This window comes from Natator depressus, chromosome 21 (assembly GCF_965152275.1).
Source record: "Natator depressus isolate rNatDep1 chromosome 21, rNatDep2.hap1, whole genome shotgun sequence".
Classification (NCBI taxonomy): domain Eukaryota; kingdom Metazoa; phylum Chordata; order Testudines; family Cheloniidae; genus Natator; species Natator depressus.
In genome coordinates, this window is record NC_134254.1 from 9,567,032 (window position 1) to 9,594,633 (window position 27,602).

Here is a 27,602-nt window from a genome sequence, read left to right on the forward strand (position 1 = left end):
GCATCTGGTCAAGCAGTCTCTCCCCTCCAGGCTGACTGCTGACAAACTGAAATAAATCATTTCCCCCTTTTCTGTTTCTCTCTTTGATGCTTTCCCACCTGTTTTTACTATTTTAGGTTTAGTATCCTTTTATCCAAAGGAAAGGGGTCTTCTGGTGGCATTGTTCACCCATCCCTCTCCTCTGTTTGCCACCCGATTTTCTTCCTCCAGTTTACACAACTAAATTGTTACTTTGAGTCTTCCTCCTGTCACGATTTGAGGAGATGGTATATGGCATATTCTCCAAACAACTGTGCTTGCTCTGCTACCTTAAGACAGACTCCCCTGAAATTTACCTAGCCTTTCCAAATCTCCTTCTTCACTACTTCACCCATGAAGACTCTCCTCTCCACTGCTTTCATCATTCAGACTCACCCATCACACTTAATTCTGGTGACCCAATACAGTCTTAAGATTTAAAACACAGAGCACCGTAGATGTGTAAAGGGGATCAGCTTAAGTGCGGATGAAGTAAGGGTGGAAATAGGCAGCTAAATTTCACTTGCTAGAAGCTATAGAAACCTCAGATCCCATTGCCAAATTTCAAAGCCAGGATGATGGACCAAGTTCAAAATCCAAGAGTGGCTAATCACTAAGGTATTCAACAGATGCTCATATAAAGAAGTCACAAAAAAGGGATCCTACTAAAAAAAAGCAAACATTCCTCCTTCATTCTCTAAGTGCCATGTTTATAAAAGAGGATATTTCATAAAAAGCCTGAAGGGATCATCAACATTTACCCTCACTGCATAAATAGTCTTTGAGCTAGACCAGAATGCACCAAATTGAGCTGGCCTCTGCTCCAGTTGTGATGGAGCCATCCTTCGCCCTGAATAAGGTCAAAGCACCGTACAGAACCATCTGAAATTTAAAACACACTCAAACAGCCACAGTGGGAAATAGTCAATCCCTCCATTCTGAGGTTCCAGATTTCATCTCTTGGAGTAACCAAGTTCTGCACTGGCAGAGTAAAAACCAACACTGAACTTCTTTTAGAAGAGAATCTCAAACTTTTTTTTATCATTTTTTATCCCAGTAGCTGGATTTCTCCTTTCAAGGCATCCATTGCTAGCAACATGCCACCAGCGCCAAGGTTGTTTTCCCTACTTAGCTCTGAGTCAATGATCCACTCCCATCTTACTCCTTGGAACAGATATACAATATTTCAATTCTTGTAAAGGTCTTGCAATATTCACAACAACTTGACAAGATGGCTGAACTTTTCCAGAAAAGAGCTTGCTGTTTACTTTTACAGGATGGCGCTTAGAGAACCTCTTTCTGTTCTGTTACACAGTTCCAGAAGGGCAAATGCAACTACAAGTGAACAGTTCAGCTGTCAGTAAATGAAGTCCAAAGCTGAGGAGTGGATATAAACAACAAATCTCCACTGGGAAAACAAAGCACTGTGGTGTAGCCGTGTTAGCTCTGGTTGCTACAAACTGGATTACTCCTCTGCCGAAGGGCCATGGATCTCTATGGTCTCAGTTAGCCCTGCTTCAGCATGCCAGACTTATTGATAAGCACTGTGTCAGTTGGCTAACCTTAATTCAAGAAATGTAAAAGGCATGAGTTGTCAGACTTTCAAACCCCTGCGTTGAATTACATGGGTATACCAAAAAGGTCCCTATAATTTCTATTTGCAGAGTCCACTGCAGTTAAAATCCCAAACAAACCACTTACTGGAAAGGTGGTTTTTGTTGTATAGAAAAGGGTAGGCTAAGATATGGTGATTGTCCCATTGGAAGGTTTGCTTGATACACTGGTAAGATAGGACACACTTGCAGAGGGACAGGAAACTTGCTCGGTTACTTTTTCCTTCAGACAGTGGTTAGGATACTCTGATCATCTGTGTCATTGCTTCTTCATTTGCCTGAGTTGGATCCTGTAGATACAAAAGACAAACAATACTGTGACCCTGAAGTATTTTCCTTACAGCAAAGTACTTCTACTACAGCAGCCAATCCTCGAGGGCAAATATCTCCCTTTGTCCAAAAGAAAAAAATATATATGAAGAGTTACTGAGCCAGAAACTCAGCTTAGTATAAACCAGTGTAGTTTCACTGACTTCAGTGGAGCTAACCCAGTTTACACCAGCTGAGGTGCTGGTTCATAAAACCTACAGGTTAAGAAACTAACTCTGCAAGACTCTTCCAGTCAAACAGCACATCTCCGGTAGTAAATGCAAGACTGCATGATTGGGAAAAGATAAGTAACCTTAGACGACAAAAGTAGCTTTGCCAAACAACCTTTTATTGCCATAGTTAGACAGGTGTGAGACCTGCCAAAATCTCCAATATTCAAAGCCAAGTGATACTGTACCTTCAAGCGGCTTTAGAAAGCCGTTGAACGCAAATGAAGCATGCAGTTAGAACAGTGATTTTCAAACTTTTTCCATTTGTGGACCCCTAAAAAATGTCAAATGGAGGTGCAGAACCCTTTGGAAATCTTAGACTGTCTGCGGACCCCCAGGGGTCCATGGACCACAGGTTGAAATCCACTGAGTTAGAATGTGGGATTCTAATTCAGAGGAACCAGTGAAGTTTTAGGTCCTGGGAGTAAAGAGATATTCCTTAAGGAAGGAGAGCCTTAAGTTAACAGCTTAAATCGCATCTCCCCTTCTCCCTTAAGGAGTAACATCTACATCCCTTTAAGTTTAAAGTGTTGACAGCATTACTCATTCCATCCCCGGAAAATTAATCCTCTCTTTACTACAGACATTTTCCTCACATTTTCTAGGGACACTAGGATAGAAGAGGCATAAATTTACAGATGACAAGAACATTGTATCACACATCATAGAGAATTATGACTTTTAAACAGTACATTCCAGTCTACAGTACTAAATTAGATGAATTTCAAGCAAACCAGCTCTGTTCTTTGACAACAGCTCACAACTCAAGCCAATCATGTACGAGACATGGTTGGGAAGGAGTTGGTATGTACTAAAGAGGTATCTTATCCCTAAAGAGAATGGATCTCTTAGGTTAAAGATACGCTCCTACCTCGATGCTGTAAAAGGCAATGGTGCTTTCTATTTTCTACCCTATTATATTCACTTTTCTGAAAGCCTCTCCTGCTCCTTTCACTTCATTTAAAACAAGCGTGAAATATTAAAGCTGTAATTTTAAAAATAAAAAGAGCCGAACATGCCCACTTCTGAATTTCACACTGCGTGCTCCTTGACTTTCATCCATCTTTCACTACCCTATTGAGGCAGTTGACAAAAGGAGCAGCTGACTGCATCTTTCTGTACAGGCAAACAAATACAGCTATTACATTTCTCTCCATTTATAAAACAAACTTGAATACAGGTTTATATTAAGATTACTATGGCCTAGCTACTTGAGGACATGTTCTATACAGTAAGTGAGATAGGAGACTTTCCACATAAAGCCTGAAATGCGGATTGGGGAAAAAGGCCAGGGGCTTAGCCCAACAAGGTCAGGAAAGCAGCAGAGGGCTACTCGGAAGGCATGTGCAAATTTCAGCCATACAAAGAGCATAGCTGGAAGCAAAGGTTTTTCTCACCTGCATATCCTTTTCCTTCGGTGAGAAAAAACGCCCACCTTCTCCCCGTTTCCTAGCCATGGCATGACGATGTCTAGACTCATGCAAGTATTTCTGCAACAATAAGAAAAAGAATAGCCAGGAACCATTCAATGCTTTCTAGCTCAGTATTATTACTGCAGCTGAGCACTCAGAACCAGTTCCTTCTAATGAAAAATAAAGAGTGCCTTTGAGGAAAGTCAGTGTACTCGCCAGTTACAATACGACCACATATACTTTCAACAATTAAGAGCCAAGGAAGTAAATAGGATTGCAACACATGGACTCAGAAATGGCTCTGATGCCTGTCAAAGACAAAATGTGACAAGGAATACCCATCGGTGAGACAGACATATGTATGTTGCACAAGGCAGGAAGAAGTCTATTAGAATCAACTCCAATGTTCTCCATATCACCCAAAATGTCTTCTATACCCTTATAATGCAATGTCATTCCTCCACACTGTGTCTAAAAAGTAACCTTGGATTATATACTCACCCTCCTCTCTTTGGGGATTTTCCCCTCAGCTTCCAGCTTGGCTCGTGCCTGCCTCCTCTTCAGGATTCGATGGTACTGCTTGGCATTTACATAGAGAGGCTCCTCTTCAAGCATCTCTGCCCCTGGCAATGGAATCCTCTGAATAGCTGGTACTGATCCAGCCCCTGGTACCATCTGTGTAAAGAAGAACACTCTCATATGCATACGGTTCACAGCAGAAGCTACATACACAAAAGGAGATACGATCAGTCCAAAAATATTAATGTAGAAGTAACTGAAAAGATGCATGGTCTTAAAAACAATTGTGTCTGCTCCAAAGTGACGGAGTATCAAGCCAACTGCACACCACTCAACAAACTGTCAGTTACACATTGCCAATGTTTCTGATATTTTGTTGTTTGTATAAAAAGCTAAATGTAAATAAATATTACTGTCTAAAGTTTCTCTAAACAAATGTTCACTTTTGAACTGATTGTTTTGTACCTGACATTTACAGGACGATATGAAAACCTGTTCAGATTCCTACATAACCAGATTTATGGTAAAAGCTGCACGTCGTTTTCCTGTACAACGTAATGTATTATACACATCTCTTCTATTTGTATTTTATTAGTGTATGTTCTACTTGTCTAACTATTTCTGTATGTTTATTAAACAAGTGCTACTTATAAAATGTCTGCTGCCATCTAATGGAGCTGAACAGTAAAACACAAGCCAAGAGGGAATCTCAGCACAAATGCAGTAATAGCATGAGCAGAACAAAGCACTTATTTACCAGAAAAACACATCTATGGGATACTGAAGAATAGCATGTTTTTGCTTGAACCTCTTCAAATTTGTATGTATCTCTAATAAAAGTTCCTTTATATTAAAATTTTGAACTTCTTTGAATTCAATAATAAAATTATAGGGGAGAGGAAGCATGATCTATGTAATAACTCCCCACAGAAATTAAATCCGGGATGGTTCTACAGCTAGATGAGTAAGGCGGCCAACTTCTAGGGGACCCCATACCTCGTGTGTGTGAGTGCTATGTTCTGATTGGCTAGCTGGTGGGTTTTTTTGGTTTGGCTTTGGGCTTTCGTTTTTTTTTTTTTTGTTCAGCCACTCAGGCTGGTGGGGGCAATGAAAATGTTTTCTGCCCTGGCCAGCAAAATGGCTAGGACTACTCCTAGATTAAATATTACAATCTATTTATTCCAGTTTTTTAAAAAAGGAGAGTTATCAGAAGAGGAAGCATGACCTATGTAATAATTTGCCATACAGATTCAACAGTACAATTATTTACTCCAATTTTAAATCCTTATTAAACCAAAAGGAAGTCCTAATTACAACTAATTTCTGAGAAGACTGAGCATATTAGGTGAAGCTAACATGAATCTCAAGCCGCAGTTCGAAGACAGAAAACTTAAAATTTAACTTGTAAAATGACAAAAAAAGTGAAAAAACTTGGACATTCCATACATACCATAACCATTCCACCTGAATTGACCACATTTCCAGCAACTGGTAGCGTCACAGTTACAGTCCCTTGCCCACTGCTAGTTGTATTGGTGTTGGCTCCTGCCTGGACAATTTGTGCTCCTGCCAAACTGGCTGCTGGGATGGTGATCATGCCTGTAACAGGGACTGTAACTTTAAGAAAATAAAACACAAAACAAAAACACGCACACAGAAAGAACGAAGGGAACACAATTAGTCCCACTTCTATTTTCATTCACTCGCTCTTGCATAACGTACAAGAGGATGGCAAAAAAATGTGACAAGCAAACTACTAACCAAATCCCATCATCTGTCCTTAATACACAAATGCACTCAACTTTTCAACGTGTTTATTTGTCACATACATTGGAGTCACAGCCCATATTGGAAGCCATTTCTCTGCAAGCTCAAAAACGAAATGTAGATGCTTGCACTCTCCACTGACAATTTGTCAGGAACCCAAAGCTCACATTCTATTTAAACATTAAACCTGCAAGTGAAGAACTGAGTCTTATTCCGTAATCCCATTTGCACTTTCCACACCAAAGAGCTTTACATTTATATTTGCAGATTCCTAGTAACCAGCCCTGCAAAGGGCTGGGGAGGGGAGGATTAATTTATCTGCTTCACTGTGGTCTGGGGAAAAGGATTTCTGTAGCTATTTAAAAAGATAGCTCTACAAATGTGAATCTATATGGTCAATGTGAAAAAAAAATCTCCTGCGCTTATTTGTACATTTCAAACTCTGCATCACAGCTGGTACAACACATTCTGTTACCAGCAATATAAGGCACATCAGAAAAAAAAAATCTTACTGATGTCAAGAGTAGTAAAAACCTACAATTCCAACTCTAAAGACAGACAGAAGGAAGAGGAACAAAAACTTTTGCTCTTCCAATTGTCACGGTGTTTCTCAACACTAAGCAGCCAAGAAGAAATGAAATAGTATGTGTCTCTCTGGAAACTTTCACTGTAACTTAACAGAATGTGCTGCCCTTTATAAGCCAAAGTTCACACCTTGTTGAAGAATAGTTCCATCAGCATTAACAGGCTGATAGACAATGGTCTGGCCTTCTGCTGTCTGTGCCACCTGCTGCCCTTGAACTGCTATCTGCTGCTGGGTCTAAATGGAACAAAGATCATCACAAATTACAAATTGCTGAGAAGTTAAAGATTTCCATCCCTGTTAATGTCCATATTGAACCCGAGAACGTGAGTCTCCTTTGATTTTATTACGAATACTCAGAATAGAACTGTGTATTTACACGCCAATTTCAACTGAAGAGTAAAAGATACTTAAAATATATACAAAACTTGTACTTAAATTTGTTGTAAGGAACAAGAGAAATGCGGGACTAAATTAACTGATCAAATCCGTAGATGCATCAAGAACTTCTTGTGATATTATTGTGTAATAGTAGTAGCAACCGCAAGTTTTTCAAAAGTTCACAAGAGACATCACAGAGTTTAAAAAGGGCAGTTCTACATACACAAATATTTTTAATACACTGGGAGTATTTTTTTTTTTTAAAAGATCTAGGTCTCATATTTCATGATCAACATGTTAAACGGATACTCAAGTAACAGTAACAAAAAAACCCTGTTCCTAAATAAAAAAGATTTCACAAAAGTCTAATGTAACTATAACTGTTGAAAATTTTTTGGGGTGAGGAATGTTAAATTCAACAGTACTTTTCATTTTAAAACATTCCCATTCAGGAAATCCCAAATCAATAATGTACAAATAAGAACAAGTTGGTGAAACTAAGTGACAAATACGGTTATTCTGTCCCAGCAAAGCGATTTGCAAAAAAGAAAATAGCATAAAAGGTGAATTTATTTCAATATCAGATGGTTCTGGAAACTAACTTTCTAAAATTTTCTCCCTTATTGTAAGCCCATTACAAATCCTTTTCATGCTGGTGCAGTTACCTGTGTCTGGCCAGCAGTAACTGCAGTCTGTGGCTGCTGAATAATGATCTGCTGGGTCTGGCCCTGTTGACCCTGCACCTGCACAGCCTGCCCACCTTGAATCTGAATCTGACCTGGCTGGACCAACTGAATCTGTGGAAGGAAGAGTCAGAAAGGAACATTAACTAAACCTGTTAGTTTTTTCCCTTTGGCCTCGGCATTATCAAATCATCTTCCAATAGTCATCTACTGCAGCCATTGGGGAAAAACCCCACTAACTTTCCTCTTTTAATGGAGAGGGTTTGTTTTAATTTATTCCTGCCCTGTGACATAGTAATCACTAATGCAAGGGAGGATAAGACTAAGCAGAAAGAAGCAAATATACATGCTCATGTCATCATGCCCTGTCAGCTCTCCACTGTTTACTAAATACAGCATAATCAGAGAGAGAAATACACTAGCTTTGAGCATGAGACCAGGGATAATACTTACCTAAATCACAGGAGGAATGGGACTTTACGGGTTTATTAAGATAGCTGTAAAGTATTACAAGTGCTAATTATCAAGCACATAAAAGTAGCCTGGTATTACAAAAGTGTAAGACTAACCTTGCAGAGAAGAGATACTTTCCACCCCTCTTGGTGCACCTCTCAGGATAAACTGGAATACCATCAGCCCCCATTGCTGAAAATCCCAATTACACACTTTCTTCAAATATATAGGCTGTATAGAGTATGTTACACTGAGGAATGGTAAGTGTTTTCCTAATAAATAGTGCCTTTCAGCCAAGTATACTGAAGTATTTCACAAGTCACTAAATAACCCCATCAACACAGCAAGTTAGTGGCATGGCACAGACAAAAATTCTGCGATGCCAGACTCACAATCCCCATGCTCTAACCACCAGACGACACAAACAGAGGAACATCTTTTGCATGAGTTGCTTAACTTTTCCACCCTTTGTTTTTGAGGAACACTTACCAAGGCCGTGCCTAAAACCAAATGATAGTTCTATCCAATGTGTATTACTGAAAAATAATCCTATCCCACCAAGTACTATTACTCTCCGTGAAGCCAGAGGTTTTAAATTCTCCTCCAGCCTTCATACATCGGAATAACTGAACTTCATGTTAGTCCTGAAGCATTTTCAAGGAATCCTATATTTTTATGGGACAAGCACATGAGTAGGCATGGAACTGCTGTGTGTTACAGCTGCCAGGAACCAGAAAAAGCTCTGGCTGCATTTCAGGGGACTGTGCTGAGTATATTTGCAGCACCCATTGGAAATATACTTGAAATAGAGAAGAAGCTTCACTTTTAATATTTGGTTGTGACACAGAGCCTCATGGGGGACAGCTGGCAAAGAGTTCACTGTTACGTAACAGCAACTCCTAACAGGACTGACAAATGCACTTACACCTAGCACCTGCTTTCACAGTATTTATCCATAAAGAATGGCATGTGAGGTCTCTAATAAAACGTTTGTGTCATACTGATCCTCATAATCATTGCATGACATATGTATGAATGATATTTAAGGAGTTGTGTATACATATTGAAAATATGTTTTGAAGTCTGTCGCTGACCAAAGAGAAAAACAGGTTTCTTCAAGAAAGGAGGTAAGAGTATATCTCTCTGTCAAATATAAATTAACCACTGGAAGCCAACACAATGGAAACCCCTTTTAGATATGAAGTCAACATGGACACAAGACACTGGAGACAGAACCGCAGGGGGCTGTCCTGTCTCTGGGAGCAAACAATGAACTTTGGGGCAGACAAGGGAAGGCAAAAAGACTATCTTGCACCTGGGGAAGTACACAGCCAGTGCATCTACATTCATGAAAACGGGATCTCAACCAGGCTAGGCTGAAATGCTGCAGAAGACATCTGGGGTGAGAAACTTCCTTAGACAGAACCTTAGCTTGCTAAATTAAGTTTAATCTCTAGAAAGTGAGTGATGACTTGGTTTTATACGTAACTGGTTTCCATGATGTTTACTTACTATCTCTTAAAATTTAATCCTTGATAATAAATTCATGTACTGTCATCACTATAAATACAAAATATAACTCCATGCTGTAGTATTATACAAAGAGCTGACGCTGGGTCGAATCATTCAAGCCGTACACAATTGCCTTTGGGGGACAGCTTACCTGGAACTACTATCAGGGTTCAGTCAATAAGGGGCTGCATACTACAGGGGGAACACTTCAAAGTGGCTCAGAGATTGGGGTGCACCTATTATTAACCTGCATGGCAAAGTAAGGGCTGGCATAGCCCTGCGGAAAATATTTAGAGGCTAACAGACTGGAGGCTTCAGGTACCTGGCACAAGTTAAGCATATTCAATTCTTCCTCTCGCGAGAGGGAGGGAGACGTAACAAGGAGACTCTCAGTCCTGGGCGCCTCAAGAACTGTCACAGTGGTTCATACAATGCTCACTGGGGCAGATCCTCAGCTGGTATAAGTTGTCATGGTTCCCTTGACTTCAAAGAAGCAATGACAATTTACACTAGCTTATGATCTTCCCTGTGACAGCCATAGTTCATTCCTTGACCATTATGATTAATGAAATTAAGAGTATACTGACCTGCTGCAATCCTTGCGATCCAGAAACTGGGACTTGCATGATGGTCTGGCCCTGGCCCCCGGGCACAGCTTGCACCATGATCGGCTGGCCGGTTGATGTGATCAGCTGACCTCCGCTTACTTGTACCATTAATGGCTGACCCTGGACCTAGAGAAGGGAAGAAACAACAAACAAAACAATGAAACAAAGTCAGATGATAAAAAAACCTTACGTGAAACTGATAAATAGAGGGCTAAATGTTTATTTATTTCAGTGGAAGGGCCATGAAAACTAAATAATAGTCTCTAAATTGTTTTTATGCACAACTTCCAACAACTAAAATTTTGAAGTGTCTCCATCTTGTGTTGCAGAATTTAGTAAGTTGTCCTTTTCTGCTACTGCCTAATCAAAAACCACAAAGTCCAGATACAATGAAGCATGTACAATATTTATATAGTACATCTGGCTAAACTGTGCATACACTAATATAGACAGCCTGAGAACTGGAACCTTTCAAAAAAGAGCTCACAATCCACAATAAGTTTTTGTATTTCATTAAGATGCAGATGAGTAAAGGCTCCAATATAAAGCTACCTTGGCAGGTGGGGTTCAAGAAATTACATTCTCATTGCATCTTAATTTCCAGATGGATATAGCATACAATGTTCTTGGAGCATCTTCTTGTGATCATAAAGGGAAGTTGTACTTGTACCAGCAGGAAGTATGGCTCAGAAAGGAAGAGTGGATGAAAATGTGAACCAGCAAGTCTTGGACTGGTGAAGGTTTCTAGAACAGACATAAAAGCCCTTACAAATATTCTTTGGGAAGAGGCCTTGGGGAGAAAGGAAGGCAACGGAAAACTCCATTCAGCTACATTTATCTAGCAAGAAGGAAAAGCCATCTGCCCAAAAATATGCCATTTGAAGAGCTGAATAAAAGCCACATCTTTACGTCTTAAGCTTGGAGTGGGAGGCAATGGACAACAGGATTATTCTTCACTGCACTTAACATATTTCGTAGTGGGGAAGAAAAAGCATAATAGAGCAACCACTGAACTCTAATTTCAGTTAACATGGAAACTTCAAGGGCTTTCAAAGGCCAATGACCATCACCTCTGACTTCTACCTCCAGATCTCTCTTTTTTGACACTTCTATCCCCCGGCTTTCAACTAATTACAGTGCAGGAGACCAATCTGTGACTGAATCATCATCAGTAAAAAAAATTTCAGAATTTATGAAACTATCTAAAATAATAAGGTCCCTTAAAGGAAAAAGCTCCACTTTCTATATGCTGAAATGCATTAGTGGCTTATACAATGACACACCCATCAGCAACCCTAGGTATGTATCAGCAGTCAAGCTCCCAAATAGGATATCCTGGCTTCATTAAGTCATCTGATAGTCCTACTACTCAGTCTCTTCCACCCACTGTTCCCAACATATAAAAAACCACTTTCAATAATGAGAAGTGAACAGTATGCATTACAATATAGTGAAAGAGATGCAAGCATGCATACAACAGCCACAAAGCAGCAAAAAGTAATTAGCAGATATGCTTAAATTGAAATAAAATGATATCATCAATCTAGGATTTTTGTTAATGTATTTTTAAAAACGCAAGCGAAAAAGGAGAGATGAAAAGCAAACTTTTCCGCAATAGGACTGTGATACAATCGAGCTTGAAGAAAGCCAATTCTACCAGCTCACCCTCTTTCACATTTTAGCTCACATCAGGAAACCACTGCATATACTTCATTATTCGCAGGACTATTCTGACCATCCAGAGCATTTTTTCTCCAAAGAAAAGAGGAAGACCCCCCAGCCCCACAAAGACCCCCGACATGGGTCGAAAAAGCTGTATCAATCTTGCAACATCTACCATCAAGGGGTTTTTCATCCCTTTAAAGACCTGCCACACAAACCAATGAGATGAAGCTTGTAAGATGTGGAACATTTCACATGAACAGAAATCAGGGTTTGAAATAACCTGCATCCCTTCCCAACTGGTAGTGGGTTTTGGTAGTAATTAAGATGCAATTTATGGATCTGCTCGTGTTGTCACAGTAGAAATACGTGGTCAGTAATTATCTCAATCCCATAGCAGGCAAGAAAATCCTCAGTTTTCGTTTCTAGTCAGAAAAAAAATTCTCTCTTCAACCCCACTTTGGCTTCTTTCCACAGAGAAGCCACACAAAAAGTCTTCATAATCACACCAGCAGAGAGTTTTCATGAATGGATCAGGGTTTGGCTGCATGCATTTTAGATCCAACAAACAGCTCTAACCGCTTCATTCCTTTTATTGAATGAAACTGCAATTGACATATGTCCCAGCTGCTACAGACCAATGACACTGCCACTAATTCTGTCCCTATTTCAAACCCTGGTAGAAACAGAGCATTAGAGATGAGGCGATGGGGAAGTTCATGCAGTGCGCACATAGACACAATTAGAGAGATCACCACTACCTGGAGGGTCTGGACTTGCTGGCCTGAGGCAGTTGCCACCTGGGCCTCTGTCTGCAACTGGACAGCAGTGACACCACCCTGCTGCTGGGAACAGGAACAGGAATAGCTTGAAACTTAACAACAAGGAAATGCAGAGCTCAAGACAAGAGAGAACCTTACCGATGGGACAGGGAGAACTTAAAGTTCTCATATCACTTGTTCTTGGAACACAGGAATGCTGAACATGCTCACATTATCTTAGGAAAGGAATACCAGCAAACCCGATGTGGGCTCACTGGCAGGAGTCAGCAACAAACAAAACATAACACAAGTGACACTGTCAAAGTATTTTTCAAAATTTGAAGTCTCTATTGTTTTTTAAAAATTATCCCATGTTTATTTAAGTATTTTCCCTTTAATTGCGCATACTCGTTATTACAGAAGTGCAGCTGCTGTCAGACCCCGACTCTCAAATAAGTGGCTCCAAAGTCCTTTATGCAACAGAAAAGGCACAGCATGAACAGCAGCAAGGTAAGTTTTACATACCCAGCCCATGTGCTTGAGGGGCAATCTGAAGAGAATAGTTTAATCTCTAATGACCCATCCTATCTCTAACCTCTTAGGAGAGATTCCCAAAAATAATCAGTGCCAATTGCAGTAGTGGTTTGTGAGACATGGACATCCATCCACAGAGAATTAGACTAAGACTGAACCATTCACGTTTTGTTAAAACCAGCATTCAAGGATTCCTTTTCAAAACAACCACCAGTACTACATTAACTTTGAAAACCAATACAAGAAATTAAAACTAGGTCAAGGTTTGGTCATACTGCCTTTTGCAAAGTGTTACAGGGCAAAAGATGACAAATCTTTATAATTACAAAATGTCAATCTACCAATCAAAAGTGTCTGATTTTAGCCATCTATCAGCATCAGCTACATGGCTCTCAACTTTCCACAATTTATTTTCTTTATAACTTAGTGATGGTCTCTGTAAGGGCCACGCGCTGTTCCCACTGAAGACAAAGTCAATTTCCACAGTGGAAGTAGGGCCTGGCCTGAAGTGTCTGGTATTTACACTGCTTGACAACCAGCAACAAAGTGCTATTTTAAATTGAAAGTGTGATTCATATTGTCTCACTCATGTGCATAGCAGAAACAAACTAAAGAGCTCACTTCCACTGTCCCAAACACAAGCAAATAAGGCTTAAACACAGCTAATCCACATAACCAGCTTGAAAATTCATCACAATATGAGGCTAGGTAAAGATAATATTTTAAAAGCATGTCTAACACTTTCATAAAAGCAACTCTACATGCCTGAACATTACTGTACACAAGCCAGAAGTTAGTTTTTGGCAGAATGATTCAGACAGAAACAGTCCAGCAAATGACAGATTAACCAGTACAAAGCAAAAGGCCTTTGTTGCAATTACTTTGTCACCCTGATCTTTCAGTGGGACCAGGAAAAGTGATTCACATGAACATGATTGTGAAAGGAAAGCTAGAGAAATTCTCAAAGTTTGCTTGAGACAATCCTATTTCAACCCTTGAAGATAAACACCTGTTTGTGGACATTCAGTGCTTAAATTTACATTGTTTCATTTAAGATCTTAATTTTTATTATTTTTGTTCATGTCAGAATTTAAGGATAAAGTCCCTAATCTAATTCAGCTTTGCATTGTATGTATCAGTTGTTTCTATTATTTTATTTAATATAAATTACAATTGCTAATATTCAAGCACACTCCAATGATACAATGAAACTGCTGAGCAAGAGATAAAGACAGTCAACCAGCCATGCATCCAGTCAATCTCACACAGCATCTTGATACCCCGGTCGAACTGTAGAGAGCATGACACGCCTTGTAACAAATATCAGGACCTCTAGCTCACCCTTTAAGAGAATTTTTCCATACCTGCTGCTGAATCTGTCCAGCTTGCACAACGATCTGTTCTGTGGAACTGTTGCTGTTTGCTGTGTACTGCTCCATAGTGTCTCAGTTCCAATCTTGTACCCAATGCACCTGTCTGGATATCTGACAAGACAATAAAAAAATGCATCATTACTGCCCCAATGGCTCAAGATCAGAATCAGTTTACAGCAACTGGAAAACAAGCCATCTAATGACATTTAGATGACACGCCTTAACAGTAAGAACATCATTGTTTCAAGTAAAGGACCTACATTACGTCATTTTCATTTGTAGTAAGAGACCACATATTTTAATGTGAAAATTATGTATTTTCCAAAACTCGTGTGTAAAAAGAGGCAGCATCGTCCAACGGCTTGGGAACCAGACTGGGATTCAGGAGAACAGGGTTCTATGCCCAGTTCTGCTGCTGATCTTGGGCAAATTATTCCACCTCTCCCATGCCTCTGTTTCCCCTACTACAATTTGTCTGTCTTGTCAATCTAGATTGTAAACTCTTGGCCAGGGACTGTACCTTACTATTTGTATAGATAGCACTTCGCGCATGGGGAACTCAATCTCAGTTGGGTCCTCAATGCACTACCATAATATACACTAATTATAATTAATAAATAAAACACTGCAGTGCAGAAGAGTTTACTGTAATCATCACCTGACCACCAAGCTACATCTCAAGAATTTCATAGATTTTCAGTTAGAAGATGATGTAACATGAGGGGCTGAAATACCCTGTGCTCTTAGGAATGAACAGTTCTCCCCATTTCTTTTCCTGCTTGTCTTTTAACTTGAAAACAGACTGGTTCTCCCATAGCTTTCCTTTTCCTGATCCCTCACTCCAATGCACAGCGGAGAAAATGCTGAAGTAAAACCATTCGTTCCACAGCTCTCTTTATTCTCATCTCCATTTCTTCATTTCCTAGTTGATTAGCAAATGAGGAATTCTGATCTTCACTTGTAATGAAGCATTTGTTCTACTCTACCATTGAATAAGTCACTGCTATCCAGTTTCATAGCCACCCTAAATTTTTCAGCAACTTTAAAAAGAAAAATAAAGGAATTAGATTTGATATCTGCACAGGATTTAGTCACAACACCCACTGACTTCAACTAGCTCCGTCATGTAAGAGACGAGGTGGGTAAGGTAATGTATTTTATTGGACCAACTTCTGTTGGCGAGACAGAGACGCTTTTGAGATGCACAGAGCTCTTCTTTAGGTCTGGGAACTTTAGTTAGATTCCAGATCTGAAGAAAAGCTCTATTTAAGCTCAAAAGCTTGTCTCTTTCACTAAACAGAAGTTGGCCCAAGAAAAGATTAACTCCCACACCTTGTCTCTCTAATATCATGGGACCAATATGGCTACACCATGTGTAATGCGACTCAGTTAACACTGCAACGAAAACTTAAACCGTTATAATTCCTGGCCTTTATGTTTATCTTTGCAACCTAAGACGCATTAGTTGTTTTGCATTTATCATAAAGACCATTGCAAAAAGGCTTTTTATTGATTTACTCATCTTTCAAAATAGACTGATTGCTTCATCTATTTTTGGTTAATACAAAAGAAAACTGCAATGTAATCTAAGACTTAGTTAGCTCACTCAAATGAATATAATCAACATGCATCAGGCCAACAAAAAAAACCTATGTGCAGTATGCACCAGACAGACTACGTGGTCTAAATGTGGTAACAATTTGCTTATTCCCTCTGTCAAAAGCTTTGTTTGGAATTAAGAAATAACACTAGCCCCTCTGACCAGAGCAAAAATCTGAGTCATAGCACAGAAAGATACAACATTTTGCTGCAACTGTAACTTTATCTGTCCCTGGCCCAGTTAGAGAGAAAAGGTGGGTGAGGTAAAATCTTTTAAGGGGCCAACTTCTATTGGTGAAATAGACAAGCTTTCAAAATACGCAGAGATCTTCTTTGGATCAGTAGTGTTTTTCATGGCCCAGCAGAATAAGAGTGAATTTTGGCATGGATTTCAAAACTAGACATAAATATGGTTGCATTTTAGAAAGCCCAGCGAACAGATAGCCAAACACTTTAAAATGAGGACCTAAGTCAGACCACCTCAGGCTGTGTGCTTTTCTGATCTCATGAACTAAGCAGGGCCAGGCTTGATAACTATCTTGGATAGAAAACTAAGGAAAATCCAGGATATTGCAGGAAGTGGTGGTGGCAACATGACCAGTGGCACTGTGACTTCAAAGAGCATTTAAACCTGTCTTCTGCTTAAAATGTAATGCTGAAATCCTGATTACGTGGCCAGAAAAAATTCCCATCCCCTTTTGCAAGAGTATAATCATTAATACTGATACTAAAATGAATTTCTAGTTGTTAGTTACATTCTGCCTACCAAAAGTTTTCCCTCTAGTTTCAACTGCATACAGTATTCTTCACTTCTGTCCTAAATGCTTGTGCAGTATCACATGAAACAGCTCCCACATTCCATCCTTCAAGGTGGTATTTCAGCAGTGAGTGCCTGCCTGTTATATAGCACATAAGCCAAGCGTAAGCCAAGCACATACTCACAAGAAGTTCCTTGGTTTCATCTACTCTACAACCAACCTTTAAGCAGAGACCTATTATACACTAAGATCCAAATGCCAGGCCCCTTCTTCAATACCTAAAGTTCTGGGAAATTTCTTCTCAATCCAGCTTTTTTGGGTGTCAGAATAAGAGAAGAGAATGAGGTTTTAGACATGCAGGATCATGACTCAACCAATGGTGGGGACAAAAGATCTACTGAGGAGGGGAAGCAGCACGGGGAAAAAAAAAAAAAGACTACTTTTTTTTGTTTTTTAAATACAGCTTATTTGTCCATAGACACTCATTTAACATTTTGTTGCCTCATAAGAAGGAACAGAGAGAATTTTCGCAAACCAGAATTAATTTTTAAAGATTAATGATTCTGTATTATGCTGCATGCGCCTCCTTCAAACTGCTGGCCTGACTGGTCACAAATCCTGTATAACTTGGGACTAAGTTATTTTCTACACTAGAAACAGTTTGTTGGTATAACTATACAAGCAGACACTCCTCGCGTAGATACAGCGTATACTGACAAAAGCACGCTTTTGCTGGTATAGTTTATATGCCAGTTCCCTGAACGAAATAAGCTATACTGGCAAAAAGTTATTTTGACAATATAACTGCATCTACACTAGGATGTTTGCCCATATAAAATGTTGCTTAAAAAGCCCCCCACACACACCTAAGCCACATTACCATACCAGGCAAAGTTTCTAGCGTCAACATGGTTTAAGTGAAATGAAATGAAATGATGAAATCAATTATACCTCATCCTGTACTTCAGCAAGAACATACATGACTAATCACATCCACTCTCTCCAAAGTGCATCAGTGAAAGTCAAAGAAAGAATTCAGCCAAAAATAGCAGCTCAGGAGAGTCATCTCGTGTTATTCTGCAGCAATGGGGACGCAGCGGCCAGTTTTCATGATTAACCTCGTACAGAACCTGCAAGTCCGGGTGCGCCTCCAGAGATTTTCAGTCCAGTTGAGCATTATGTGCCATTTGTCTAGAATGGGCTTTTAACTGTGGTGAGCTGCCGACAGCAGGATTTTCTTAGCCCGCAGAGCGCTCGGCGCTGATGAGGGGAAGGAAATGGCAGGGGAGCCCCTCTATGGGACAGAGGGAGACAAGCGCCAAACTGCTCACCCCAGCTGTTTTCGCTGCACGGCTGTTCTCCTCGGGGAACGCGGGTCGGGCTGCTCTGTACTGTGGGGTCGGGGATGGGGTGCACGCAGCTCCTAGCCCCCTGGGGAGACGGGATGCACACAGGGTCGTGCCCCTCATGCTGGCCACAGCTGCACGGGGGAGGGGAAACCCTGGCGGCTCCCCCCGCCCAGGCGCGGGCTGCAGCCGGCTCAGTAGCTCTCCCCCGCGGGGGCACACGCAGCTGGTCTCCGCTGCGCGAAGGGGGAAGGACGGGGCGGGGGGGGGGGGCGGGCCCTCGCCCACCCCGAGGCCCATGTGCCAGGGAAGCCAGCGGGGACCCGCCAGAGCCCCCTCCCCGGCTCGCCCAGGGCGGGGCCCGCGCAGTGGCGGCTCCCTCCGTGGCGGCCCCTTCTCGCTGCACGGAGCTCCCCGGGGCACAGGGTCCCCAGCCGGGGGACGCCCCAGAGCCGGGCCCCGCCGCGGGCCGGGGCGGGTGCGCCTCCCTCTCCCGCGGGGGCAGAGCCCGGCCGCCCCCTCCAGCCTGGACGGCGACCCCCAGGCCGCGTCCCGGGCCCTCCGCAGGCGGCGCGCCCGCCCCAGGCCCAGCAGCCGAGCCCCGTCCCTCCGCTCCCCCAGTGCCCGGCCAGCCGGCCCTGCGAGCGGCCTCCTGACTGGTCACTCGGCCCCGCCAATCCCGGCGCTAGGGCCGGCGCTCGGGGGCTCCATATTGGCTGCTCGCACTCACCGTGCCTCGCTCCCCCGGTTCGGGTCCCGCTCTGATTGGCTCCGCCACCGGCCCCCGAAACCCAATCAGCGCCTCCACTCAGCCGCCGCGCAAAATGGCGCCCAACCCTGAACAAAGAGAGGACGGAACTCAGGGCGCATGCGCCGAATAGTTCCGCCCGTCGCTCCTCGGCAGGACACGCCCACCCGGCCCGACCTAGCCGAAGCTCTTACGCGTGCGCTAAAAAAACACGTTGCCGCTAGGCAAGGCCGCCAATAAAGCGCACGCGCGGACAGACACCTCCTGCTTAGGTCTTCTGCGCATGAGCACATTGGTAGGTAAGTTCTGGTCTGCTCTGCTCTGCACCGCCGAATGTTCTGGGCTGTTACCATAGAGAGGGTGCTCCGCCACTCAGCCTAGATAGGTAAATGGATGGAGGTTGCCATCTTTGATGTCCCACTAGACTGTACCAATGCGTGGGGGGGCTGTTTAGGAACTGGGTTTACCCACGTCGTGGCCTGTCGTTTGGGCTCAACTTGCAGAGGTGTGTCAGGTGCTGGGGGGGGGGGTCCCGCGCGGCGCGGGGGCCGCGTTGAGGGGGCTCTGTGGTGGGGCCCGCGCAGGGGGTAACTAGGGGTTGTCTCTGGTGGCCGGTCGAGGGGCTCCCTCCCCGGGGGGGGGCGGCTGTGGAGGGCCGGCCGCGTGGGCTCCCTCCCCTGGGCGGGGGGTGGGGGTGGGGCAGCTGTGGAGGGCCGGCCGCGTGGGCTCCCTCCCCTGGGGCAGCTGTGGAGGGCCGGCCGCGTGGGCTCCCTCCCCTGGGCGGGGGGTGGGGGTGGGGCAGCTGTGGAGGGCCGGCCGCGTGGGCTCCCCCAGCCCTCCCTACCCTGGGGTGGGGCAGCAGCTGTCGAGGAACTCCCTCCCCCAGTGGCTCTAGGCCGGCTCCTTTGGCTTTGGTATGCCCTGCGGTGGGCCTTGAGCATGGCATTGTGTGCGAGACTCTGCCTGCTCCCCAGCCCGAGCAGCCTGGAACCCGGGGGTCCTTGTACCTTGAGCCTGCTTGATGCAGGCTGATTTTCTGGGGGGGCGTTCTTCCCTCTGCTTGCTTCTGCCTCGTGGGCACGCCCTCTGGGGGAGGTTTGCTTCTTGTCCTGGTCTCCCATATGTCGTCCAGCCTAGTTCTGTATACTTATCGCTCATCTTGAAAGGCTTAATAATCCTGTTTCTTTTCTTTAACCTTCTTGCAGCAGACGAAATCCTGGAAATAACCTCACGTTGGCATGGCCAGTCCCCCCTCCAGGGATCGGGCAGACAGAGTATGTAGAAAACTAACTGTTTCATGCAGGTTCCTGCTATTAAATACCCCTGTTTTTAGTGACAGTTTCCTCCTAATAAAGTTTTCCAATTGGCATATGCTCTAGAGTTGTGATGTAAGAATATTTGGTTCTGGGGCATGGCTATTTTTGGGAAGTGGCAGTCTGACCACATCAGTGGTTACCAAACAGTAGATTGTGATCAACTGGTCGATCCTGGAACCTCTGACAGCCAATCGCAATCTCCGGCCACTAAAAGTCTGGCGGCACAGTTGGGCTAAGGCAGGCTTCCTGCCTGCCCTGGCACCGCACCGCTCCTGGAAGCGGCCAGCATGCCTCTGCGGCCCCAGGCGGGAGTGCAGAGGACAGGGGGTTTTGTGTACTGCGCCTGCCTGTAGGCACTGCCCCTGCAGCTCCCACTGACCACAGTTCCCTGTTCCCAGCCAATGGGAGCTGTGGGGGCAGTACCAGCAGGCAGGGGTAGCATACAGACCCAGGTATGCCCCTCCAGGGGCCATAGGGGCATGCTGGCGGCTTCTGGGAGCGGTGTCGGGCCGGGGCAGGCAGGGAGCCTACCTTAGCTCCACTGAGTCGCCCAACGTAAGTGCCACCCGGTGTGAGCCTGCACGCCTCCCTCACTCCAATCCCCACTCCCTCCCATAGCCAGCACCCTGTACCCCCCTCCTGTACCCCAACACTCTGCCCTAGCCCTGAGTCCCCTCCTGCACCCAAGCTCCCTCCCAGAGCTTGCACCCCTCACCCCCTCCTGCACCCCAGCCCCAGGCTCAGCCCAGAGAGCCCTCTGACACTCGAAACCCCTCAGTCCCAGTCCAGAGCCTGCCCCCACACCCCGACCTCCTGCCCCAGCCTGGTGAAAGTGAGTGAGGGTGGGGGAGAGCGAGTGATGGAGGGAGGGGGGATGGAGTGAGCAGGACGGGGCCTTGGGAAAGGGGCGGGGTAGATCCTGGGTTGCACTTAAATTCAAAAAGTGATCTTTTGCTTAAAAACGTTGGAGACCACTAGACTACATTAAGGAAATTTGCACTAGTTTAACTATATAGATGTGATTAAACTGGTGCAGACTGTTACTACAGAGGCGCAACAAAAAGCGGTTCTCAAACTGTGGGGCTCAGACTTCGGCTTTGACACACACACCCCCTCCGAAACCCAACCCCACCCCACCCACTGCCCAGGGCTGAAGCCCTTTGTCTTTGGCCCCACTCCCACCCAGGGCAGCGGGGCTCAGGCTTCACTCCCCTCTCCTAGAGTCATGTAGTAATTTTTGTTGTCAAAAGGGGGTCGCAGTGCAAAGAAATTTGAGAACCCCTGTGCGACATCAACCCAAAGCACAGTTTAGCCTAATGCTGTTTACTTTAATAAATTACTGAATTAAGCTGCCCCATTCAATATGTTTGCACTAATTCAACCATACCAGTCCAGTTTTCTTTAATTTAGACTGGTTTTTCATAAAAACGAACTGATCGCACATCATGTAGGTTTTGCAAATGATGTGTAGGAAAGGCTGTGCAGCACTTAGCTAATCTTCATTCATTTGTAAACACTCTCAGTCCAGTCCCCTATCCACTGTACCACCCTGCCTGGGTTAACTTTTTTTTCTTTTGAGATTCTGCACATTGAAGGTGGGCCAAAGTTTATTTCTCTCATTCAGCTCCTATTTGTTTGTTCCTTTTTCAGATCAAGTACATAAAAGGGGACCTTTTTACCTGCCCCAGAAGGGATTCATTGGCTCACTGCATCAGTGAGGACTGTCGCATGGGCGCAGGGATAGCTGTCCTATTTAAGAAAAAGTTTGGTGGCATACAGGAGCTGTTGGATCAGCGTGAGTGATATATGTGGGGAGGGGAGGCCACGTGCAAGCCCGAATCTCTAGTAGTTGTTAGAAGAAGGAGTTGCAACTGTAGCACTGTAACGTAGATACTTTCTGCAGCGGTGGAAGCGGGATTTCCGTCACTATACCTAATCCACCTCTCTAAGAGGTAGACCCGAAGGCGCTGGGCGTTAGGCCGACCTAATTATGGGGCTCAGAGATGTATGTTTTTCACACCCAGAATGACATAGCTAGTAAATTTAATTTTTTAGTGTAGACTAGACTTTAGACCCTGACCTTCCAAGCTAAAGCATGTGGATGGACCCCTATATGTGTGACTTCAGGATGCCGATATCACCATATGTGGAGTGACTTGCATGATCGGGGCCTGAATTTACATCTTTTGAAGCATTATTTTTGTGTTTAATGAGACATTTGTAATGTCTCTGGATCCAGATTGTCCCAGGGGCAGCTTCTGGGTGTGTCATGCAGAGAGGGAATACTTTGTATTACTGTTGCTAGGGGTTGTGAGGACACTGAACTTAATTAGATATGATAAAATCTTAGGCCTTAATTCTGTAAACACTTACACACGTGCTTTAACTTTAAGCATTCATTGACTTAAGGACTATTCTTATGCACAAAGTTAAGTATGGGTAAATGATTGCAGGATTGGGCTTAGGTGCCAAATGCGTTTGTAGGATTTACTGATCAGTTATTTAATTTTTCCAAAGCCAAGCAACTGCTAGTGTACAGCTTATTTATATGCAAAATGGAGGGAGGGTTTTCTTTCCTCAGCCACTTTTGAATTTAAAGGGACCCCATTAGGTTAAAATCTAATGAGATTAAAAAGCGAAGGTGGTTTTTTTGGTTTTTTTTTAAAAGTGGCTTCAGCCATCATGTCTACTCCTGAGTCATCCTGTTAATTTTTATGATTTAGCAATCACGGTTTGCCATGTTTTTCCTCTCCCCAGCTGCTTTATAAAAGATCTATACAACAATAGGAGAAACTGACCAATTAGCCAGGGAAAGTGGTGTAAGTGACTATACACAAAGTTCTGTTCCATCCACAAAGTAAACAAGCTGAAAAATAAACACTTTTGTCTCTGATCTTTTAATTATTTGTAAAATAGGTTTGTTTTAGAAAATTCTTTATAACATATGTGAATTCATTTCTAATCTATTCAGCAGGAGTTGGGAGAATCAGCAGTGAATTATAAAACTTTAAACAAAACGAATGTCAATGCTGTGTTTCACATTTGTTTCAGAGAAGAAGTCTGGAGAGGTGGCTGTTCTGAAAAGAGATGACAGATATATATATTACCTGGTAAGAGAGGGATGAGAGTCAGGCATTTGTCATAACGGAGCCCCACCTCATTTGCATTGACTGGAAGAGAGGTTTTTCTCTAGATTCTCAACAGACATCTCAGCCTTTTAAATAAAGAGACAGATTATGAGGACAAGCCAAGCTAGATTTTCCTTTCAGAACTAAACTCAGTACAGCTTCCTAACAACAAGTAATTGAAGTACATTTGAACAGTACATTTCATTTGTGGAAGTTACTGTCTGACAGTTGTTCAGTAGCCTTTATGTGCAGTGTTGGTGTGCTGGCAGGGTAGTGGGGAGATTCTTGTGCTGTTGCCCTCCTGCAGTTCAGTGTTTGGATGGCTCAGTCTCAGGAATGTTGATCTGGTCGCCTTCATAATTTGCTTTAAAATGTAAGAGCATACAAATGCACATGCATTTTGATATTTTTTTAGTTCACTGAACTAACTCCTAAAATTTACTTTCTAAATCCTGGGTTGTGATTTCTCCACCTTCTCTCTCTCAAACTATTGGTAATACCCATTGACATATATCCTGCTGGTGGCCTGAAAACTGGGCCCTTGGTTGTTACACTTGTGCTGAAAAAGCCTCTCTAGCATGCTCCAGTAGGAAGAGTCTGCTTTTCCACTCCCTGCTTGAAGTGTGGTGTTTATGCTTTAAAGAGTTTGTTTGAAACAGGAGCTGCTTGTTTTGGTTTTTTTTTCAACAACTTCCCTGAAAGTATCATTATTCAAAATATAGGTCAACTGCGTGAGACAGATGTAAGCATAACCCCAGCGTTTGATAATGAGAGATTGCGTTTTATCTTTGGACAGAAAAATTTTGAAGGAAAAGTGTTTTTCTCCAAACCAGATTATTGCCTTTTAGAAATGCAGCATTTAGTGTCCTGACCTGCTGTGTCATGTGGCAGAAATTGCAACTAAATGTCTACATGGAAATGGTTGTACATCTTATATTGAAATAAGTAGTTGAGTCCAGTCACCATATACTAAGACGTAGTTGATTAGTAAATTGTGGCCTGGATTTTGGTAGAGGTAAGGAGAAAATAGCTTGTACTATTGTTGCTAATGCACTGTTGAACTTTTTAATTTGTACACAGATTACGAAGAAGAAAGTCTCCCACAAACCAACATATGAGAATATGCAAAAGAGTTTAGAAGCCATGAAAACTCACTGTTTGAACAACGGGGTTACTGACATTTCTATGCCTAGGTAAGGGAATCAGATACTAGAAAGTAAACATTTCATTGTCCCTTGGGAAGAATGGATATTTTAGGAAGTGACCATTTACTGTGAAATAGTCACATGCCCACTCTTAATATTGTTATATTCTGTTGGGGTTGTACAGCTGAAATCTGATCACCAATGAAGTGAGTTCTGTGGCCAGCAAATAGGCCTAGTTATTTCCACGTTTTTGACTGCATTAAGTTAATGTCAGATAAATTTAGTTACTGCTATGTAAATTGTAGCCGCTTGAAATTGCTGAAATATCACAAGTTGCAACATAATGGAGAATGGGTCACCACACCTTATTCAGCAATATAATATTGAATGCCTGTATATGTCTAGCTGGGAACGAATCCCATCGTTAATTTAAAACAAGCCTGGGACTGAACTAGGATGGAGAGAAAGGGGCTTATTTCACCTTTAATTAGGGTCCAATTCTGCTGCAGACAGAATTTACACTAATTTAGTGGTTTTTATTTGTAAAGGCTGCAGGACAATGTGCGGAGATTCCAAGATCTTCTAAGGGAATCTGGAACTTTGTCCCATTTCTTACTTCTGCAGTGTGTAGAGACTGCTGGAGAACACTTTGCCTTTGGGACAGCATATGCTGTATTTACGTTCTTTAGATAAATTAAGATATAATGGAGAATGTGAATTTGTAGTATTCTGAAGCAGAGCATCTATAACTTACAGAAGTGCTGAATCCTATTGAGGAAATGCTTGATAAGTCTAGGTCTCCAAACAGATTATCACTGCATGTTTGGTCTTGTGACTTACTCAGATTGCTGGCTCACCAGTAATTGTATTCATAACTTACCTCTTATCCTTCCTTCTAGCACCAAATTTGCTGCTTTTTCACACCGGTCTTGTGAAATCTTACTTTCAAAGGGACCTTAAAATCATAGTTACATAGACAAGGTCCTAGGCAGTAATTTACTCTGTTTAGTTAACCTTTGTACAGCATTTTGAAGATGTGCAGTACTCAGGAACTGTTGTGTATTGTTACTGCTTTGTTCATGTTTAAGTTGGCTGTCCCACAGAGAAATGCATGAAACAGGTCATCAGATACCTTCTCAATAAGGACAATTGCAAAGTGATCCTTCCTGAGTGGAGTAATCAGTTACACACATACAAAATGGGCAATGATTGCCTAGGAAGGAGTACTGTGGAAAGGGATTGTGGGGGGGGTATTAGTGGACCACAAGCGAGTCAACAGTGTAACATTGTTGCAAAAAAAGTTATCGTTCTGGGATGTTTTAGCAGGAGTGATGTAAGCAAGACACGAGAAGTAATTCTTCAGCTCTACCCCGCGCTGATTAGGCCTCAACTGGAGTATTGTGTCCAGTTCTAGGCGCCACATTTCAGGAAAGATGTGGACAAATTGGAGAAAGTCCAGAGCAACAAAAATGATTAAAAGTCTAGAAAACATGACCTCTGAGAGAAGATGGAAAAACTGTGGTTTGTTTAGTCTGGAAAAGAGAAGACTGAGAAGGGACATAAGTTTTCAAGTACATAAAAGGTTGTCACAAGGAGGAGGGAGAAAAATTGTTCTTAACCTCTGAGGATAGGACAAGAAGCAATGGGCTTAAATTGCAGCAAGGGATGTTTAGGTTGGACATGAGGAAAAACTTCCTAACTGTCAGGGTGCTTAAGCACTGGAATAAATTGCCTAGGGAAGTTGTGGAATCTCCATCATTGGGGATTTTTAAGAGCCAGTTAGACCAACACCTGTCAGGGATGGTCTAGATAATACTTAGTCCTGCCATGAGTGCAGGGGGCTGGACTAGAGGACCTCTCGAGGTCCCTTCCAGTCCTATGATTCTCGGCCCATGTGAGAGAAGTGTTTGGTTTGGTTTTTTTCTCACTTTACTTAGGCAAATGAGTTGTAATTGGAGTAATTTCACTTTCATATTCATAGATTTTAATAAGAGACCATTACATCAGCTAGCCTGACCTGCTGTATAACATAGGCCAAAAGAATGTCACCCAGTTATCTATCTGTTGTGCCCAATAACTTGTTTGACTAAAGCATATCTTCCAGAAAGGCATCCAGGCTTGCCTGGAAGCCATGAAGAGATGGACAACTTCCATCTCCCTTGGAACTTCCCTTGGAATTTTATTCCAATGAATGATCACTGTCACTTGATTTTATTTTTATTTTTAAACGCCTTATTTCTAACTCCAACTTCTGTGGTTTTAACTTCTGTTGGTTTTTGCTATGCCTTAAAAAGTACCCAGTATTTTCCCCTTGAGAAGGCACTTGCACCCTCGAATCAAGTCCTTTCTCAATCTTTTTGTGCACTTGTTTGTGAGCTTTACAACATACTCCGTCAGAAACAGCTCATCACAGCCACTTTGGTGTCTTTGTTTTCCAGGATCGGATGTGGACTTGACCGTCTGGAATGGGATAAGGTTTCAGCGCTACTTGAGGAAGTGTTTGAGGACACGGACATTAAGATCACAGTTTATGCTCTCTGAACAAAGAGGCCTTATGGAGATGATTGTTGATTTCCCTTGCTGTAGATTCAGGTGGCTTGGGAATTGATTTAGAGAAAAAGCTGTGTGTGAAGCAGAGCCCATCTCCTCTTTGGGGAATAATTTACCATTCGGTTTTTCCCAATGGCAGGCAGTTGCTTCCAGAGAACCGGCTGGTTTGGAATGTGTTGATCAGAGTTCCAGAAGTGAACTATCTAGTATAAACCTTCAGGGTTACATATATCCCTCAGGGATCCTCGCCTGTGAGTCACATAGCCAACCACCAGATGTCACTGTTCCTCCACCCTTCAGAATACCCATCTGCTCGTAAAGAAATCTTTTTCTTATGGTGGTAGTTTGTGCGTGTGGAAGTTTGAGCTAGTTTGGCACTTCTTAAAATATTCCAGATCTTTGAATTTAAGAGTTATATGTATCTGTTTAGTGTTGTTTCAGAATAATGAAGTGAATAATTTAAAACAGTACAGTGTTCAAATCAGACGTGCAGATTTCTTCTGTTCTTTGAGTTATTAAAAATTAAAGTATTATGTTTTGAAAAGATAAGTGAGGTTCCATGCTTTTATCAGGAGTGTCTCTCTTAAGCATCAT

The 27,602-nt window shown here is 42.8% G+C and overlaps 2 protein-coding genes across 18 annotated transcripts; one reads left to right on the forward strand and one right to left on the reverse strand.

Annotated features, from left to right (window-relative positions):
- Positions 1 to 252: 252 nt before the first annotated feature.
- On the reverse strand, positions 253 to 18,982 carry NFYA (nuclear transcription factor Y subunit alpha). Of its 13 annotated transcripts, none has more exons than XM_074936169.1 (10): positions 18,852 to 18,982; positions 14,410 to 14,529; positions 12,512 to 12,592; positions 10,068 to 10,214; positions 7,498 to 7,629; positions 6,583 to 6,688; positions 5,552 to 5,718; positions 4,084 to 4,257; positions 3,568 to 3,660; positions 253 to 1,921 (listed from the first exon to the last, which is right to left on the reverse strand). In XM_074936169.1, the coding sequence occupies exons 2-10, from the start codon at positions 14,482 to 14,484 to the stop codon at positions 1,868 to 1,870; spliced, it is 1,029 nt and encodes a 342-aa protein (XP_074792270.1). In that variant the 5' UTR covers positions 14,485 to 14,529; positions 18,852 to 18,982; the 3' UTR covers positions 253 to 1,867. The 13 variants fall into 13 exon arrangements, with proteins under 13 accessions (XP_074792270.1, XP_074792267.1, XP_074792266.1 ...); XM_074936166.1 differs by having other exon boundaries at positions 12,509 to 12,592; XM_074936165.1 differs by having other exon boundaries at positions 12,512 to 12,595.
- Positions 18,983 to 19,111: 129 nt separating this feature from the next.
- On the forward strand, positions 19,112 to 27,136 carry OARD1 (O-acyl-ADP-ribose deacylase 1). Of its 5 annotated transcripts, none has more exons than XM_074936181.1 (6): positions 19,112 to 19,168; positions 20,075 to 20,143; positions 21,836 to 21,980; positions 23,237 to 23,295; positions 24,394 to 24,506; positions 26,897 to 27,136. In XM_074936181.1, the coding sequence occupies exons 2-6, from the start codon at positions 20,108 to 20,110 to the stop codon at positions 26,997 to 26,999; spliced, it is 456 nt and encodes a 151-aa protein (XP_074792282.1). In that variant the 5' UTR covers positions 19,112 to 19,168; positions 20,075 to 20,107; the 3' UTR covers positions 27,000 to 27,136. The 5 variants fall into 5 exon arrangements, with proteins under 5 accessions (XP_074792282.1, XP_074792280.1, XP_074792279.1 ...); XM_074936179.1 differs by having other exon boundaries at positions 19,148 to 19,254; XM_074936178.1 differs by lacking the exon at positions 19,112 to 19,168 and adding an exon at positions 19,239 to 19,374.
- Positions 27,137 to 27,602: the final 466 nt, after the last annotated feature.

Excerpts from the sequence above, each read along its gene's own strand:
- NFYA (XM_074936162.1), bottom strand. The coding sequence starts at position 14,484 with ATGGAGCAGTACACAGCAAACAGCAACAGTTCCACAGAACAGATCGTT. Across the intron at positions 5,719-6,582 it reads TGGAACTATTCTTCAACAAG|TTACAGTCCCTGTTACAGGC; the intron begins GTGTGAACTTTG and ends ATTTTCTTAAAG. Across the intron at positions 4,258-5,551 it reads ATTCAGGTGGAATGGTTATG|ATGGTACCAGGGGCTGGATC; the intron begins GTATGTATGGAA and ends TTCTTTACACAG.
- OARD1 (XM_074936181.1), top strand. The coding sequence starts at position 20,108 with ATGGCCAGTCCCCCCTCCAGGGATCGGGCAGACAGA. Across the intron at positions 20,144-21,835 it reads CCAGGGATCGGGCAGACAGA|ATCAAGTACATAAAAGGGGA; the intron begins GTATGTAGAAAA and ends TTCCTTTTTCAG. Across the intron at positions 24,507-26,896 it reads ACTGACATTTCTATGCCTAG|GATCGGATGTGGACTTGACC; the intron begins GTAAGGGAATCA and ends TTTGTTTTCCAG.